Consider the following 17,627-nt stretch of genomic DNA (forward strand, 5'->3'; position numbering starts at 1 on the left):
AGCCAAGTTAGAGAAGTCTGCCATAGAATTTTTTCAGGATCAGTCCAAGGTACTCTCCAGCTCATGCCAAGCGACACAGGAAAATAACCACTATTGTATGCTCTGTGGCTTCATTGTCTAGTCTTAAGATGGAGGAAAAAGGCAAGGCATGCCAACTGCTTGCCAGTGTGATGGAAAAACTGAGTTTATACAGCTCAAGAGCAACTAAATAAGTATGCTGTAGTCACAAACTATGATGAGATGGACAAGGAGCTTGATGTCACTGACAGCTGCCCAAGTGTCAGCCTACAGGGGACTTAACAGGTCTTCTGCTAGCTTTCCATGCAATCAGACCTCAGAAGGACACAATCATTCTAGGCACTTTCTATTATCCTCATTTCTCTCAGGAAAGCTGTCAGCAGCCAGTGTTGGTTGTTTTTGTTTTTTTTTTGTTGCTGTTTTTTTTTAATAGCACTCAAAGCACAGTAATTTGTTCATATTGTAGAGCATTTTATTAATGTTGCAGCAGTGGTAGCGATCCAGGTATTTGGAATGGTGCAATAAAAATACAAATTTGAAAGAGAGAAGGACATTGTGGAATCAGGAGATAAACTCTTGCCCAGTTACCAATGTACTAATTTTGGAGGGGAAAAATGTGCCTTCAGTTTAAGTCAAGGGACATTTCGGGGACAGAGAGGTGGAAATCACTTTCTAGTGAATTGTTTCATTTGCAAAGGGCACTATCACCTGGTCTTAAGTCCCCATTCCAGCTTGGTTTCCTGCTCCTGCATCTGCTTCATTACCCCTTTTCCTCATTGAAGAGATGGGTATTTTGTGCTCTGCTGAACTGGTAAAGGACAAGACACGACTCATCACGACTGAGCAGATTTTGCCTCTTCTTCTCATTGCTCAGCTTTGCTGTGAAGGAGTGTTATACCAAGAGCTGTTGACATTAAATCTGAACACTTTTTGCTGACCATTGCACAGTGCATGGGTGACTGAAGCAAACTCGTAACCACGGATTTCAAGAGTAAGCTTTAGGGAAACCCCTCCTTTGATCAAGAAAGGTGACTGCACATTCTGCATCCAATTCAAGCATGTTGAAGGAGATTTACCAAGATAGCACTGAGGAGCCACATTTTCAAGTGTATAGCACCTATGGATCAAATGAGATTTTTCTCCTAGATCTCAGCTCCCAGGGGTGCATCTGAGCAAATAACACAAATGCTTTCAGTAGCGCAGGCAATCCCTCTTTCGTGATTTAACCTTCCATTTTAACAACACATATTTATTGTCCAAAAAACACCAAAGAGGGAAGACTGCCTGAACAGCCTTGACTCATGGCTGGAAAAATGTGCAAAAGGCTTAGAAACTAACAAACAAGGGGGAAAAAGGAACCTCCCACCTCTGCTTTGAACAAGGTGGCAGCATCATGAACAAGACACCATCCAGGAAGAAGGAGCTCTCCAGGAGCTGTGCATGGACATCCTGGGATCACTGGACGTCTCTGTGAGAGGGATGTGTTTCACTAAATGTCAGGGATTGGAAGGGAACTTGAAAGATCATCCAGTCCAATCCCCCTGCCTTAGCAGGAACACCTAGATTAGGTCACACACGAATGTGTCCTGGCGGGTTCTGAATGTCTCCAGAGAGGGAGACCCCACAACCTCTCTGGGCAGCCCGTTCTGCTGTTCTGTTACATTCACCATAAAGAAGATTTTTCTCTATTATTAATGTATTCATTTTTGATCAGATGCGGTGGAGTCTCCTTAACATCTCTGACACGTGCCCCCAGTAGACAGCAGAGCTCTCTGGAGAGGATGTCGGGGCAGCAGATGGGGGCCTCAGTGCCTCCCGGCATGGAGTCCCCAGTCACTAAGACAACGCCGGGCAACGGTGCCCAGCAGCTGCTCCCTGGCAGGGGCTCTCCATCACCTGCTGAGGTGATTCCCTGCATCAGCATGGAACAGGAACCCCAGAGCCGATTGCATCACACAAGCGCACTGTGTTTGAGGGCCTGCAGGGTTGCCCTGGGGACCTGTCTGGCCCCCAGCCCGGGGCGTGTCATTCATTCTCTGTGAGGTGACACTGCAGTGTGGTGTCACAGTGGCTGCGTCATCCACCCTTGTGGAGCGGTGGGAGCGGTGGCTCAGTCCGCTTGTGGGACCCGCAGGAAGTGGAACCAGAGAGAGCTTTGTGTCTATCTGGAGGCATCCTGCTATCATGGAGAGGCTGAGAGCCCTTCGAGGTGAGTCCCTCCACCTCTCTGGACACCACGACGCTGCCCGAGCACACGTGTGCCTCCAGTGTCTGTTTAGGACGTGCCAGCAGCGCTGTCCTTGCTCTGCCGAGTGCAGCTGCTCACCGTGGTTTCCCCAGCACCCCAGCAAGGGGAAAGCTCCCTCCCCTGTCCCCGCCAACCACACGCAGCCTTGCGCTGTGGAGCTGGAGGAGCGTTCCTCCCACAGCTGGCCGGGTGCTCGGCCCTGGCTCCAAGCAACACCTGCAGCAGCTGCTCTGCTCTTTCCTTCCAGGTCTCTTTGCTTGTGTGGGCTGCGTGCCCAGGCGTACGCGTCGCAGGGAGAGAAGCAGGGTGTCAAGCCCTGTCCCTACCTGCGCCGCGACCTTACTGCTTCAGCGCCTGCAAGATCAGGAGGTGAGTTGGGGACATCCAACCAGCAACCCTTGCCCTCCTGGCCCAGGGCCACGGTGCCGTGGGTGCCAGGCCCGGCAGCACATCCACAGAGCGATGGGTGGCAGCGGGCAAAACGAGCGTGACTGATCCTTGTCCCCAGGGCGACCGAGCGCAGGCGTACTGTGAGCTGGAGAGCGCCCTGTGCCAAGACAGCAGCCGCCCGCCGTGCGGAGTGGTGAACCGGCTGCTGGCAGAGGTGTCCCGGGACCTGACGGCAGCCCAGGTGAGGGCTCACTCCCAAAGGCAAAGGGAACCAACCGCCTGCCCACGCTGGTGTTCTGCTGGTGGATGGTGGGGGCTTAGCTCTTCCAAGGGCCTCAGGCAGTCTCCTGGGCCGCGTGTCACCAGTGTCTCTCTTCCAGGGCGTGACCAGCAATGTCAAGACAGCTGCCAGCAATGTCCTGGTGGCTCTGGCTCGGACGCACTTCACCTTGGTGATGGCTGAGCTCCAGAGCCACCTGAAGGCCGCGGGGGACATGTCCAAGGAGTTTGTGCTCAACACCCTGAGCAAACTCTTCAGCACCTATGGTAGAGTACCCTCAACCTCCTGACATCTATAACAACCGGGAAAGGGGTCTCTGCCCTCTGAGTGTGATCTGCACTGAGCTGGGGGCTGCAGGGCTGCTGTCCACCTACCTTGCTGCCGGGGCTCTGACTGTGGCCCTCTCCTTCCTTTCTGCAGCTCCACAGTGCATCCCCTTTGTGTGGCTGATGCTGGCAGGCCTGCGCAGTGTGGTGGGCCAGGTGAAGAGTGGCCAGATCCTGCGCATCGCTTGTGCTGGTGAGTGCCGGCCCCAGAGCAGCCCTGCTGCAGACTCTCACAGACTCCGTTTTCTCACTCTCTTAAAAAAAATAATAATAATAATTTATTTTTTTAATTATTTTGTTTTTTCAGTTTTGAAACAGTGGCTGGATGGAGTCAAGACTTACTTGTCCTCAGGAATGCAATGCCCCTGGCCTGCCATGGAGAAAGAGCAGATCTGTGAAAACCTTCACGAGCTGCTCTTCTCTGTGGTGTGGAACTGGCAAGACTGCCAGGAGGAACAGGTGAGCACTGCTGCATTCCCAGCCCAGGATGGCAGCAGGGGCACCCATGTCGGCAGCTCTGTCTGTGCCCAGTGGGCTGAGAGCTGAGGGGTGATGAGAGGGAGTGGGCTGGCTCTGCAAAGGGCCCTGAAGTGGCTCTGTGCCAGGGAGCAGCTGCATGTCACAGCACTGTGGCAGGAAGAGCTGGGGATGAGGGTATGGGGAAAAGCTGCCTGCCCTCCAGAGCGAGCCCATCTCCTGCTGGGCGTGGGGGTGTGGGGAAGGGGAAGGGAAAGGGGAAGGGGAAAGCCCTCTGTGTAGGAAGGGCAGACCTTCAGTCTTTGATACCGGGCCTCTGCCATCCTCTCCAGGACAAACAGGCCGTCCTTGGGGCTGTGGCTGCCATGTTGGAGGTTCTCCTGCAAGAGGAGCGGCACCAAGAGCAGGTCTGGGAGCAGCTCCTCTGGCTCGTTCACCCGTGTCAGGAGATCCAAGACATTTGCAGGGTGGCCAAGGTGAGTTGTTGTGCAGGGCTCAGGGTAGACGTGGGGCCCGTGCAAATGCCACGAGGGGCCAGGGAGGAGGTGGGGAGCCCTTGGAGAAAGAAGGAATGGGTGTTCAAGGGAGCTCTGAGGCTTCCTGAGCTCTTCAGTCAGAGAAGGAACAACCCAGACAGGAGCCAGGAGGGAACCAAGAATCACTGGGGCTCATCTCTTGGGGATGGGAAGTTTCACCACCACTGTGGGGCTCTGAGTGCCTGAGGAGCTCTATGCTAACAACTGGGGGGACCACATCCAGTTGCATCTGATGGGGGAGAAGTGGGCTGCTGGGTGGGAAATGCCTGCAAATGATGCCCAAACACGGCTCGATTGAGAGCAGAGAGACTCCCTTGGTGCCGCTGGGAGGTGGGGGATAAACAAGAACGCCTGTGCAGGAGCTTCTCCCTGCAGAGAAACAATTGGGAAACAGTTTCTCCACTCCCAAGTGGCTAGATGTGGCTTCATCCCTTTCTTCCTCTCCTGCTCTCTTGCAGAGCCTCACTATCTTCCTGGAGGCCTTAGGGGGCATTGAGTCTGTAATCCCAGGGGACAAGTTTCTGGACGTCACCAGTGCCGTGTTTTACCAGGTAAGGGGAGCCTATCCTTGCGCCCACAGCAGTTTCCCTCTTGGCTAAGTCTCAGGAGGACTGCAAAGCTCTGACCCCTGAATAAGGCGGCTCAGCCTTAGCTCCTGCATGCTCAAGGCAGGTCCAGAGCCATGCATGTACTCTCGGGGATGCTGTGGGGAGGGCTGGGTTTTGTCTGCCTGCCCTCTTCCCGAGAGTGCCCAGGGAGACGAGAGCGGGCAGCACAGTGTCTTTTCCGTCCTCAGTGCTGATGTGATTGTATCAAATGGACCTTGTTCCCACAGCTCTATGACGACAGCAAGCAGCACAGCGAGGCTGGTCGTGCACAGCTGACCCACTGCATCATGCTGCAGGGTAAGGAGAGGAGCTTTGGCCATGCTTGGCGCTGCCCTGGCCAAAACCTCTCTCACAAACTTCAGGAATGGGCGTGAGGTTCTTGCTAACATAGCGTGGGATTTCCTCCCTGCAGCCCGGATCTGCCCAGAGGAAACCATCCTGTTTCTGCAGTCGCAGCTGGGCGATGACTGGGAGCCTGGATGCGTGGCAGCCCTGGGTCTGCTGGGTGCTCTGGCTCGCTCTGATGGTCAGTACCACGGGTTGATCAGTACCACGCCTTGGGACTGCCAGGGCTCCCTTCTGCCATCTGTGTTGTGGCTCCGCTCATGCTTCTGTGCATCTCTTGCAGAGCCCGTGATGACGGAGATGCTGCCCCAGGTCGTCGAGGCTGTGCAGCGTCTGTGCAGCGACCCCAGCATCCGGGTGAGCTGGTTGGGGAAAAGAAAGCGCTGTCGGGGTGGTGATGCTGCTGCCAGCACGGGCAGGGCTGGGGTGACTAGAGAGGTGCTGGGGCATTGGTCACACGGTCATGATGGCTCCTGTGGGGAGAGCAGGCAGAGTGGAGCGGGCAGGTCCCTGTGCTGTGCATGGAAAGCGCACAGCTTGGTGCTAAGGCCAGGCCCTCATCTCAGTAGCTAAAGCCTCTCCAGTGCTCTTGCTGTCTCTGCTCATGCCCAAAGGGCTGCCCCGATGAGCAGGTGGCTTCCCTTTGCCTTCTGACCAGGAAAATCACACCCATAATTGACCCCTTGCAGGTGAGGACGGCTATTCTGTATTTCATCAAGGATCTGCTCAGTTCGAACACCCGGAGCTGCTCAGCCTGGGATGTGGTGGGGCACATCTTCAGGGAGTTCAGCCGCGCCACAGGAAGAAGGGTAAGGGCAGTGGGCAGCATCTTCCTTTGGAAGACCCGTGCTGCTCAGAGGCTGCTATACAGAAGCACCGCTGAGGCCACACCTGAGCCTCCTGAGAGGCTCCTGAGAACTGAGCATAACCAGTGTTTCAACACCACTGTTGTGCAGGCAGCCGGAGACCTTTCTGCCCGGGAAGCCCAGGAAGAAGGAGCTCTCCAGGAGCTGTGCATGGACATCCTGGGATCACTGGACGTCTCTGTGAGAGGGATGTCCAAAGTAAGTCACGCTCTGCCCTGCTGCTGCTCCCTGCCTTTCCCTCACGTGTTCCTCGTCCCATTCCAGGACCCCAGGTCTCTCCTCCAATGTGCTCTGAAGCACACAGGACTCAGGGAAATTCACAGAGTCCTCTTCATCTCTGAGCAGAGGCAGGAATGCTGACCTGCTCAACTGCCTCGTTCCCTACAGCTCCTGTGGCCGCGGCTGCTGTTGTTTGTGGTGCCAGCGCAGTACACAGGCATGCTGATCCCAGTCTCCCGCTGTGTCTGTGCCCTGGCTGAGAGAGAGGAGCTGACAGGACGGCCGATAGAACATCTGGATCCCCATTTTGTCAGCTCCATGTTTCAAGGTAGGAGCAAAAACTCCCTCAGTGAGCTCTGCTGACCTGTGGTAGCACCCAGAAGGGACAGCGGAGGTGTGCGTGGCTGGGCACACAGTGTCTTGGAGTCTTACTCAGCACTTTTTTTCTCTTTGCAGGCCCACTGCTGACGCCCCAGACACTGCTGGCACGACTGCTGGTGAGTAGATGCTCCAGAGGCCGGTGCCACAAGCACCCAGGAGGAAGCAGCATGGCCATGGGCAAAGCTGTTGGCTGCTCCTTGCCTGCCAGAGCAGAGCCGAGCTGCTTCCATCCTGGGGGAAAGCCGTTGCTCTTGCTGCAGAAGTGACCCTGCTTTGTGTTGCTCTCACTCAGGTGGTGGCAGGCAGCCCTGTTGCAGGCAGCAAACTCCAAGCTGCTGCCTTACTGCTGATGAAAAACCTCCACAGCAGGTTCCACAGGGCTGTGGGGGCCATGTGGGCTACTGAGATCCCCCTGCTGCTGCAGTGTCTTGAAGGTAAAGCACTGGAGGGGAAGAAGAGACAGAGGCAGGGAAGGGAAGGGGGGGAGTGAAAATGCAGCTCTGTAGCATGGCAGAGGGGAAGCACTGCCTGCAGGCCAGTTCTTGCTCTGCTGCTGTTCCCATTCCTGGGAGTCAGCACTGAGGCCCAGGGACCTATCCCACCAGAGATCTGCCCGTTCCAGGACGTGGATGGGCCCTTCATGTCCCCTCAGACAGCAGCCTTGGAGCACTTAGTTCCGTGTTCCTGTGGAGGCAGTGTTTGTGGGGAGGGACAGGTCATTGTGGAGGGGGTGCAGGTCCCAGCTTGGTAGTGTCAAGTGCCCAGGCCAAGCCAGGTTTGCAGCAGCTCTTCTTCTGTGCCTTGATCCTAAGTAAGGGTCTTTGTCTTCCTATTGCTGTGCAGGGAAAGATGAGAGCTTCCCGGACACTGCCGAGTTTGAGCGCCGTCTGCTAAAGGTACAGCATTGCCGGGAGGCGCGGTGCAGAGAAGTGCTTGCCTGCCCCAAGTAGCCCCGCTCCCACGTGAGCCACTGTGGGGCAGGAACAGCCTCTCAAGCGCTGCTGCGGAGCGGCCGCACGCCTTTGTGGCGCTGCCTCTTCTGCTCTGTCCCAAGCCCAGAGGGGTCTTAGGAGAAGAGGGTGGGTGGCTTTAATGGAGGGAACACTGGGGGAGCTGGGAGAGGGACTGTTCTTCCAGGCACCTCTCCCCAGAGGGCTGCAGCAACTTGGGAGCGAGGGAAGAGGCAAAGGGCAAGGGAACATTGTCTTCTCCTGTTCTCCAACAGTTCCTGAAGGCGTCGCTGGACACAATAGAGGAGAAGGCATGGATCGAGGCCCTGAGCTGTGAGCTGAGCCAGCGGCTGAGCAGCTCTGCCAGCAGCTCTGCAGAAAAGGTGAGTTCCCCCCGGCTCTACCCAGCGGTGCAGCTGCAGGTGTCCAGCTGGGGCTGGGGCTGCGGCTGGTGCTCTGCCCACGCGGGTGCAGATGCTGCTTCCCCAGTCTATGCCCCCCAGAGGGCCTTTCCCTGCAATCTGCCCGGGGATGGCTAAAGCTCGGCCCCGCAGCTGCTCTCAGCAACCGCCAGGGAGCTTGGCTCCTTCCCACCTGGCCCTCCACCAGCAGGTTAAGCTGCTGCCACATCTCAGCTTCTTCCCCTGCAGTCATTCCTGTACAAGGCTCTGGGCACGGTGCTGGGATCCTGTCAGGGAGTCCTCCACGTGCAGGAGAAGCTGCTACAGCACCTGGAGGAGGCAAATGCAGAGGAGCCACGTGAGGCCCAGGTGAGCTGTCCTCTCCTCCAGCTCCTGTGAGCATCCCTGCTCTGGCCCTGGGGCAGAGGCCTTCTCCTGGCCCTGCTCCGGGCCTTTCAACCTCTGCACTGCTGCCATTTTGCTCAGGAGCAGACCTGCAGATTCAGGCCTGTGCCAACGGCCCCTTGTTCTTTTGTGCAGGGAATCATCTCTCTTCTCAGCCATGCTGCTGAGAACAACTTCCACACAGTCCTGGCCACGCTCACCATGTTTGCGTCCAGGCTGTGCAAAGGCCGCAATGCCAGGATTTCCAGGCGCAAGAAGGTAAAGCGTTACGGGTTTCCATCTTGGCATTCTTCTGCCTTATTTTCCCTGCAGCTCCTGCCTTGGGAGCCCAGGAGCATCGCGGGGCACTGGGGGCCGTTAGCGAGTGTCTCAAGGCATTTCTTCCCACACAGATGGAGCTGGACAGCACGAGAGCTCATGCCACACGCAGCGCTCTCATGCTCGCCCACGGCAGCGTGGCACTGCGTGCCTCCAAGGAACAGCTGCTCGCCCACCTGGAGGGAGACATCGTGGGCAACGTCCTGATGCTCTACAGCTGCAGCTGCCGGGTGAGAGCTCAAAGCGTGCCAGGGTGTCAGAGCGCCCCTCTGCAGCCTCTCCACATGGGGGGATGCTGAGATGGGCCTTTCCTTTCCAAAGGTCCCTCGGGGAACTGTTTGTGCCCAGATAAAGATCCAAGCCCTTCCCTTAGCGTTGTCCCCACGTGTGTCCCTTGCAGCCCTTGTCCCTTCCCGCAGTTCAAAGAATGTTCTTCTCTCTTGCTCCTCAGGACTTGCAGAACAACCTCGCGCTGGTGCAGAGCATCACCGACTGCAGCTCTGCCTACCAAGCTGTGGGTGATTCTGCAAGCTTTAACCCCTCCTTGAAGAGCAAGCTGCTGGAGATCCTGATGGTGAGTGCCTGGAGACGGGGCTGTCTGCAGAGGAGTTCTGGGCTGCGCCACAAGGCTCGCTTCCCTGGAGGCATGCAGGTGTCCAGCAGTTACACGTCTCCAGCTGGTGGGGACCTTGGGTGCTGGCAGGCAGTGGCTGGGCAGCGGGCTGGGTGCACCAGCTGCTGCATCCTGCAGTGCTTCCACAGGAAAGTGATGGGGCTGGTGTGTGGCAGTTGTGCCTGTCTGGGGGCCGGGTGGAACAGCTCTTGTGTGCCCCTTGCCCACTTTGACACTGTCTCTCTGGGACTTGCAGGACCTGATGAAGAAGTATTACTCGGGCATGCCTGTCTCCCCAGTGCCTCTCAAGGTGGTTCTGGCCCTGGAGCAGTTGAGGTAAGGGCTGAGGTAGCAAGTCAGGATGGTGATCCCCATTTTGGGTAGCTCCTGAGGGCCTGGAGGGGCCAGGGGGGGAGGAACCACATCTACAGCAGGAGAGACGGCTGGTCTGTTGTGCCCAGCAAAGCTGAGGTTCTGGGCAGGGAGAAAGGCCCTGGTGCTCCTGTGCCCTGGCAGGGAAGAGAGGGAGAGCTGGGGTCTCCTTCCCTCCAGAGCAGGAGGTGGTTCACTGCTGCCGGGGAGGAGGTGGGCGCTGCTGGAACTGAAGGCAGTGCTCAGCAGCATGAGCTGGGTGGGGGTATTGGCTTTGTAGCTGTCAATTAGGAGAAACTCAGATGTTGTCTGAACCAGTCTGGAGAGGTAAATACCCTTTCTGATTTCTCTTCCTGTTTTCCTCCTCTCAGCAAGCTGAAGCCCTCTTCTGAAAGCAAGGACCTGCGTGAGATGTTGGTCCTGTGCTGCAAGAACATCGTGACACACCCTTCAGCAGAGATGATGCTGAAGATCAGGAAGTCACAGCAAGCAGCACAGTACCTGCAGGTAACCTGCCGTAACTTTCCCGGCCACCTCTCGGTCAGAACCCTACCTCAGCACACACAACCTCTGCTCTGGCAGCAGCCGTGATGCTACACGTCACTCCCCTCTTCTGCTTTCAGCTTCAGCAAACATCACTGAGAGCTCTGGGCCGGCTCATGGTGGTCCTGCTGGAGACAGAGCCCAGCGGTGGCTTCTTCCAGAACATAGTCCATGTGAGTATTCGTGGGGCAAGGGAGAAAGCATGGTGCCTGTCAATAGCGGGGGCAGAGATCTGGGGACTGAGAGGAGGATCAGAGGGGGAGAAATCTCCTGCTGACGTGCCAGCTCACTGCGAGCTGAAATGGGCAGAGAAATGGGCCCTGCAGGGGGAAAGCAGGAGCCAGCCCCTGGAGGCCACAGCCGAGGAAAAGCTCCTGGGTTAGGAGGCAGGCGTGTCTGCAGAGAGCGGGGCGGCAGTGCCGGTGGTCAGTGAGGCAGGAGGCCACATGGAGCAACAGGGCAGGCCTTAAGGGAAAGTGCTGGGAAAGGGGGGACAGGGAGAGGGGTGGCAGGAAGGGAAAGCAAAGACATCCTCAGTGAGACAGATGCTCTACTCCAGGTCCTGCAGAAATCCATGGTATCGAGCAACGTGTGGGAGCGCAAGAGGGCCCTGCAGACCTGCTCCCAGCTGCTGGCTGTTTGTGAAGAGCTTCAAGTGAGTAAAGAGCCCCACCGCGTGCTCCCTGCTCCCTCCCCAGTGCCCCAGAGCTTGAAGGCGAGCTCTGCCCAGCTGTGCATGCTGTGTCATGGCGTGGGGAAGGCACAGATGGGAGAAGCTGGAGAGAGCTGGGGCCGTCTACAGCTTTGTTCCTGCCTCTCACCCCTGCAGAGAAGAGATGCCTGTGAGCACTTTGGCTCCTTGGTGGGATTGCTGGCGCCTCTGACTTGTGACCCCATGCCCGCATCCCGCCAGCTGGCTGTCACCTGTCTGAGCTCCCTTCTGCGAATCCAAGGTGAGTGGAGCAGGCACGCTCCAGCCCTCTGCCCTCCTCTGTAGCACTACCAGAGCCCCACGGGCTGGGCCCTGTTTACAGGAGGGAGAGGCACCGTGCACAGCTCTCTTCTTGTCCCCACCCTGTCCTCTGTCTTTCCCCCGTGGAATGCAGTTTCATTTCCAGAAGCATGACTTCCCTTTTCTCCCTGTGCTCTTTCCAGCCAAAGCGACCAACACAGACATCGAGACGGGTGACATCAGGAGCCTGTGCGAGGGGCTGCATGCCTGCAGCATCGCCTCTCAGCTTCAGACCACATCCAAAATGGCCATGGTATGTGGACCCAAGAAGGGGTGGTGTGATCTCTGTGTGTAGGCTTCTGCACGACCCTGTGCTGCTCCCAGCCTCTGACACTGTTTCCAAAATGAGCTGTTACCCTGAGTGCTCTTTTCCCAGTGCAAGTAGCAGGAGGCTCTGAGCTACGTCTGGCCTTCAGGCACCCAGTGCAAGGAGCTGACTCCATGATGTGCGTTTGTGTGTGTGTGTGTGCACTTGCATGCATGTGACTGTGGCTGCTGGGAGGTAGGCTTTGCATGTAAGCAAACACCATGGGTGCAGAAGTTGAGAGAAGGCTCAACCGCCTTCCGTATAAACAGCAGGGTACAGACAGCTGCAGCAGAGCAGTGATGAGATCTCTCCCGCTTCTCATTTCTCTGCAGATCGTGTGCAGGAACTTCCCCTTAGAACGCACCGTTGACTTCATGACTGCCATCAAGGAGACGATCCGGAAAGCCAACGGAGTGCGTGTGCGTGCTGCTGGGAAGTGGATGACCACCTTCCTGCAGATGCACGGGAAGGACATCAGTTGGAACGTAAGAGACTTTCCTTCACGTGTCTTGGACTTTTGCTGGCTGTTGCACTATGACTTGTGCCGTTTGCCCCTTGTGCTCAGGGCATGGAGACCAGGGTAGCTGGCATGAAATTCAGGCTTAGGACTTGGCAGCATGTCAAGGGAGCAGGCACTGCTCATGCGCTGAATGTCCGTGGTTGGGCCCTGCAGAGTGCAGGATGCAGCAAGTCATTCTTTCTCCCCTTCTTCTCTCAGGTGCCTCCGATCCTCTACATCCTGCGCAGCATCACATCGTTTGCGCAGCACAGCACGTTCCTGCCCTTCCTGTGCCAGGCGGTGGTCATCCTCACCCGCTGTCACACTGAGGCCGTGATGAGCAACTTCTCCCGGCCGCTTGGGCCAACGGACAGGTACTGGCACTCCCGCCTTTGCTGTTGCTGCAGAGGGATGTAGGGAGGAGGCAGCTTTTCTTTTTTGTGAATAGTCTCAAGTTGCGACTCTACTTTTTCTAGTGAGACATGGAGGAGAATAAGAGAATTTTGTCTTCAGCGATGGAGCCAATAGCAAAAAGAAGAAAGGATAAGAAAGGAAGGGAGGAGAGGAAAGGAGCAGGGAAGGAAAAAGGGAATGAAAAGGGAAATTTGAAAGGAGAAAAGGAGAAAAGAAGAGAAGAGAACGAGAAAAGAGAAGATGAGCTTAAAAATTGTATTATTTATTATAAATAAATAAATATATATATATATAAAAATAGTACCTTTTTTTTTTTTAAACCAAGTCTTTATTTCAATAGCTGCTGTCTCTTCTCCATACCAGTTACAGAATCACAGTCACCAAATGTCAGGGATTGGAAGAAACCTCAAAAGCTCATGTAATCTAATCCCCCTGCTGGGAACACCTAGATTAGGTCACACACGAATGTGTCCAGGCAGGTTCTGAATGTCTCCAGAGAGGGAGACCCCACAACCTCTCTGGGCAGCCCGTTCCACTGTTCTGTTACCACCACCATGAAGTTTTTCTTCTAGCATTCATGTGGAACCTCTCATGTTCCAGCTTGTACCCATTGCCCTTATCCTGTCACTGGATGTCACTGAGAAAAGCCTGGCTCCATCCTCCTGACAGACATCACAGAATCACAGAATCACAGAATTGTAGGGGTTGGAAGGGACCTCCAGAGATCATCGAGTCCAACCCCCCTGCCAAAGCAGGTTCCCTACACCAGGTCGCACAGGTAGGCATCCAGGCAGGTCTTGAACGTCTCCAGAGAAGGAGACTCCACCACCTCCCTGGGCAGCCTGTTCCAGTGCTCCGTCACCCTCACTGTAAAGAAGTTCTTGCGCATGTTTGTGCGGAACTTCCTATGCTCCAGTTTCTGGCCGTTTCCCCTTGTCCTGTCTCCACTCACCACTGAAAAGAGTCTGGCCTTGCCATTCTGCCCCCCACACCTTAGATATTTATAGACCTGGATCAGGTCCCCTCTCAGTCTCCTTTTCTCAAGGCTGAACAGACCCAGTTCACTCAGCCTTTCCTCATAGGGGAGATGCTCCAGGCCCTTCACCATCTTCGTGGCCCTCTGCTGGACTCTTTCCAAGAGATCCCTGTCTTTTTTGTACTGGGGAGCCCAGAACTGGACGCAGTACTCCAGATGAGGTCTTACCAGGGCAGAGTAGAGGGGGAGGATCACCTCCTTTGACCTGCTGGCCACGCTCTTTTTAATGCACCCCAGTAAGCCATTGGCCTTTTTGGCCACAAGGGCACACTGCTGGCTCATGGCCAACCTGTCGTCCACCAGGACACCCAGGTCACTTTCCGCAGAGCTCCCCTCCAGCAGGTCATCCCCCAACCTGTACTGGTGCATGGAATTATTCCTCCCCAGATGCAAGACTCTACACTTGCTTTTGTTAAACCTCATCCGGTTTCTTTCTGCCCAGCTCTCCAGCCTATCCAGGTCTTGCTGAATGGCAGCACAGCCTTCAGGCGTGTCAGCCAATCCTCCCAGCTTTGTATCATCGGCAAACTTGCTGAGGGTGGCCACTATCCCCTCATCAAGGTCATTGATGAAGATGTTGAACAAGACCGGACCTAGCACAGACCCCTGAGGAACACCGCTAGTTACAGGCCTCCAACCGGACTCTGCACCACCAACAACGACCCTCTGTGCTCTGCCAGTCAGCCAGTTCTCAACCCAACATCCTTTACATATTTATAAGCGTTCATTAGGTCACCTCTCAGTCTCCTCCAAGCCAAAGCTTCCTCAGACTTTCCTCGTAAGGGAGATGCTCTGGTCCCTTCATCATCTTTGTGGCTCTGTGCTGGACTCTCTCAAGCAGTTCCCTGTCCTTCTTGAACAGAGGGGCCCAGAACTGGACACAATACTCCAGATGCGGTCTCACCAGGGCAGAGTAGAGAAGCAGGATAACCTCTTTTGACCTCCTAACCATGCCCCTTCTAGTATGTCCCAGGGTGCCATTGGCCTTCTTGGCCACAAGGGCAGAGTGCTGGCTCATGGTCACCCTGCTGTCCCCCAGGACCCACAGGTCCCTTTCCCCTACGCTGCTCTCCAACAGGTCAGTCCCTAACCTATACTGGTATGTGGGGTCGTTCTTGCCCAGATACAAGTCCCTACGCTTGCCCTTGTTGTATTTCATTCAAGTTCTCCCCACCCAACTCTCCGCCTGTCCAGGTGTCGCTGGGTGGCAGCACAGCCTTCAGGCATGTCAGCCACTCCTCCCAGTTCTGTGGCATCAGCAAGCCTGCTCACAGTGCGCTTTACTGCCTCATCCAAGACACTGATGAGTATGTTGAATAGTACGGGTCCCAGTACTGACCCTTGAGGGACTCCACAAGATACAGGCCTCCAACTTGACTCACTCTGTTCCACTGACCACAACTCTCTGGCTTGTTTCCTTCAGCTGGTTCAAGTCCACGTCACTACTCAGTTGTCAAGACCACGCTTCCTCAGTTTAGCATTTAGTATTTATCATGAGTATTGTAGTGCCTTATTAGCTCACTCTGCGTGTATATCTGTGATAAATACAGGAGCACTTTGGTCTTACATGGTCTTTCGTGGACTCCTTATTTTACCGTAGAGTTTCTGAGTTCTGTTAGGCCTGGGCTTTGGCCTTGCAAGTAGCAACAAGCCTGGCTGAAGCTGCCCTGCTGGCGCCCAGCCACCTCCATCCTGGCTTCAGGATGCGTCTCTTAGCTCCACGTTCCATCTTGCCAGGCTCTCACTGAATGCACACTTTGCTTTGTTTTATTTTCTGCCCCTGCCGACAGGCACGGCTTAGGCAAAACACTTGAGTATTTTGTCTTGAAGTATTTACTTCCTCAGAAGCCTCCAGCCTGGCACCCAGTCAGATTCCCAAAATAAGCCAGTAAGGACTTAAGTAAACTGCTTGCAGGTGTTGCCCAGCTGCTTCATTGTGAAGAGCCCTTGAACTTTGCACAGGCCCTTCAAGCCAGAAAAGGATGGCCAGGACCTGCCCTGCTGCCTACTCATCCTGATGGGCTGCTCCTGCCCCCAGGCTGGGATGGGGCTGCCCAGCCCTCCTCCTCCAGCTGCCTGCTGCTGCCTTTTTTCCACTCACAGTTGGCACTCTGAGATCATCTTTAACACTGCTGTTTATGAGATACTTGGCCATCTCCCCCACCGCAGACAATGGAAGAGGAAAATGAAGCAATTGGCAGCAGCCAGCCAAATGGCTCCCTCCAGAAGTTGTCTGAAGCAGAGGAAGGGGGCCCACGGAGAGACCTGGGGAGTCCTGTCCCCATCCAGATCAAGGGGCCTGGCAAGAAGGCAGTTTCATCCCCTGACTGAGCAAAAGCCAGATAACCAGGTTAGAACCTGGTTATAGATAACCAGGTTATCTCCACCATGTGTAGATGATGGAGAGAGAGTTTAACACCAGGTTTCTGCTGTCTGTAATATGCATACATCTGGACACAGACCTATGCTCCACCAGCAATGTGCTGGTAGCCCTACTTACCCCCAGGCTTTGCTCCCACAAGCCAACCCTGTCCCCCACTACCACTAACAGCAGAGCAATTTAAATCCAGGCCACAGGCAGAGCTGTCAGCTGCTGCAGCTGGGCTGGAAATCTGCTCCTGCTGGTGTTCGCCATAGGGAATTAGGCCCAGGGAACAGCACTGGGAGGTCAGTCTCCAAATCCAGTGTTTAAAGGGAGCTTTTTTTACACTCATTTTCACACATGCCTATTTGTGTGCCTTCATGCCATTGCAGAGCTCACCTGGCTGCATTTCCACATGCAAATAATTGATATACGTGTTTTCTGTGCTTGTGTATGCACGTGCATACATACACACTGATGGGAGGAGAGGCGTTGCATTAAGCTGACTGCATCTATGTTTGAAGCAGATTTGATAATGACCCTAAATATGGACACAAGTGTTTCTTCTGCTGCTAACTGACCTAATGGATTTCATATTTGTAACTAGGCAGTGGTTAGTATTGTGAGTTTCTTTCTGTTTGCTGCAATAGAAAAACAGGAAATACTGGGATACTGGATATAAGGAAAAGATCTTTAACAGTGAGGGTGGGAAGGCACTGGAACAGGTTGCCCAGAGATGTGGTCCCTGGAGACTTTCAAGGTGAGGCTGGATCAGGCCCTGGGCAACCTGATGTAGCTGTGGTGCCCCTGTTCATTGAAGGGGACTTGGACTAGATGGCCTTTAAAGGTCTCTTCCAACTCTAAGGATTCTGTGATTCTATAACAAATACCATATTTGCACATGGAAACTGCCATGAAATAGTCCCCCAGGCAATTGCCAGTAGTGGGTTACTAATAGACTGGAGCAGTTGCACTCTAATTTATGATGGCACATTCTGGGGCAGTAATCCATAGTGACTATACACACAACTTGTGTGCATACACAACAAAGTGCTATATATGCATATTAATTTATTTTAATAGCAACAGTATTCTGGATCCTCAATCAAAAAGCATAGTGTTTGTTGTCAGAAATGAAAGCATGTATTTGCAGAAGGGGAGAAAAAGACCCAGAACAATAACTGAGACAACAGATTAGTGCTTTAGGGGAACACATCTGTCATCTCCAGGTATGCATCTTGCTGCTGTACAGACCTCTTCCTATTCAAAAGTGCATCCCTGCAGTGTGCGTTCATGCTCCACTTTATCTATTTGTCCGTTTGTGCCCTCCTCCCCTCTTTCCTCTTGCTGTTCCTTTTCCCCCTCACTTCCTTCCCCCTGTGATGCCACCCAGCCGCTCCGCTACACTTAGCACATGAGAAATCTGGGAGCGGATGCCTCAGCTCTTCAATGAGATCAACAGGCACAGTGGGGAAAATGGCCACTGAAAAATAATAAAAAATGGGCATTTTACAGCCCTTGAACTGGGACTATTCTGGAGCACTAAATGGTCTTAATAAGTAAATAAAATGCAAGCTATTTATTAGAGAAGTCAGAATGGCACCTTTGTATCTGTTTCTGTCTCATGAGGAAAAAGATATAATTAGGTAGATTTTTTTTTAATTAAAAACCCACTTAATTTGGAATCACTCCAGCCTGCTG

The 17,627-nt window shown here is 54.5% G+C and overlaps 2 protein-coding genes across 2 annotated transcripts in view; one reads left to right on the plus strand and one right to left on the minus strand.

Annotated features, from left to right (window-relative positions):
* LOC125688601 (uncharacterized) overlaps positions 1–17,627 on the minus strand; it is a 209,733-nt gene that overhangs the window by 52,143 nt on the left and 139,963 nt on the right. The window lies entirely within an intron of this gene.
* Positions 1,800–12,642, plus strand: LOC125697799 (maestro heat-like repeat-containing protein family member 2B). The gene is made up of 32 exons (XM_048955437.1): positions 1,800–1,875; positions 2,153–2,227; positions 2,514–2,635; positions 2,775–2,897; positions 3,037–3,202; positions 3,357–3,455; positions 3,570–3,721; positions 4,072–4,215; positions 4,734–4,826; positions 5,111–5,180; positions 5,296–5,409; positions 5,512–5,585; positions 5,918–6,037; positions 6,185–6,292; positions 6,482–6,641; positions 6,770–6,810; positions 6,987–7,128; positions 7,538–7,590; positions 7,920–8,027; positions 8,295–8,414; positions 8,586–8,708; positions 8,843–8,998; positions 9,220–9,342; positions 9,638–9,717; positions 10,125–10,260; positions 10,377–10,469; positions 10,856–10,951; positions 11,126–11,249; positions 11,452–11,561; positions 11,948–12,100; positions 12,334–12,488; positions 12,591–12,642. The coding sequence occupies exons 1-32, from the start codon at positions 1,800–1,802 to the stop codon at positions 12,640–12,642; spliced, it is 3,561 nt and encodes a 1,186-aa protein (XP_048811394.1).

Source organism: Lagopus muta, chromosome 1, assembly GCF_023343835.1.
Source record: "Lagopus muta isolate bLagMut1 chromosome 1, bLagMut1 primary, whole genome shotgun sequence".
In the NCBI taxonomy this organism is placed as follows: Eukaryota; Metazoa; Chordata; class Aves; order Galliformes; family Phasianidae; genus Lagopus; species Lagopus muta.

Excerpts from the sequence above, each read along its gene's own strand:
- LOC125697799 (XM_048955437.1), top strand. The coding sequence starts at position 1,800 with ATGTCGGGGCAGCAGATGGGGGCCTCAGTGCCTCCCGGCATGGAGTCC. Across the intron at positions 4,216-4,733 it reads ACATTTGCAGGGTGGCCAAG|AGCCTCACTATCTTCCTGGA; the intron begins GTGAGTTGTTGT and ends GCTCTCTTGCAG. Across the intron at positions 11,250-11,451 it reads CTCCCTTCTGCGAATCCAAG|CCAAAGCGACCAACACAGAC; the intron begins GTGAGTGGAGCA and ends TGCTCTTTCCAG.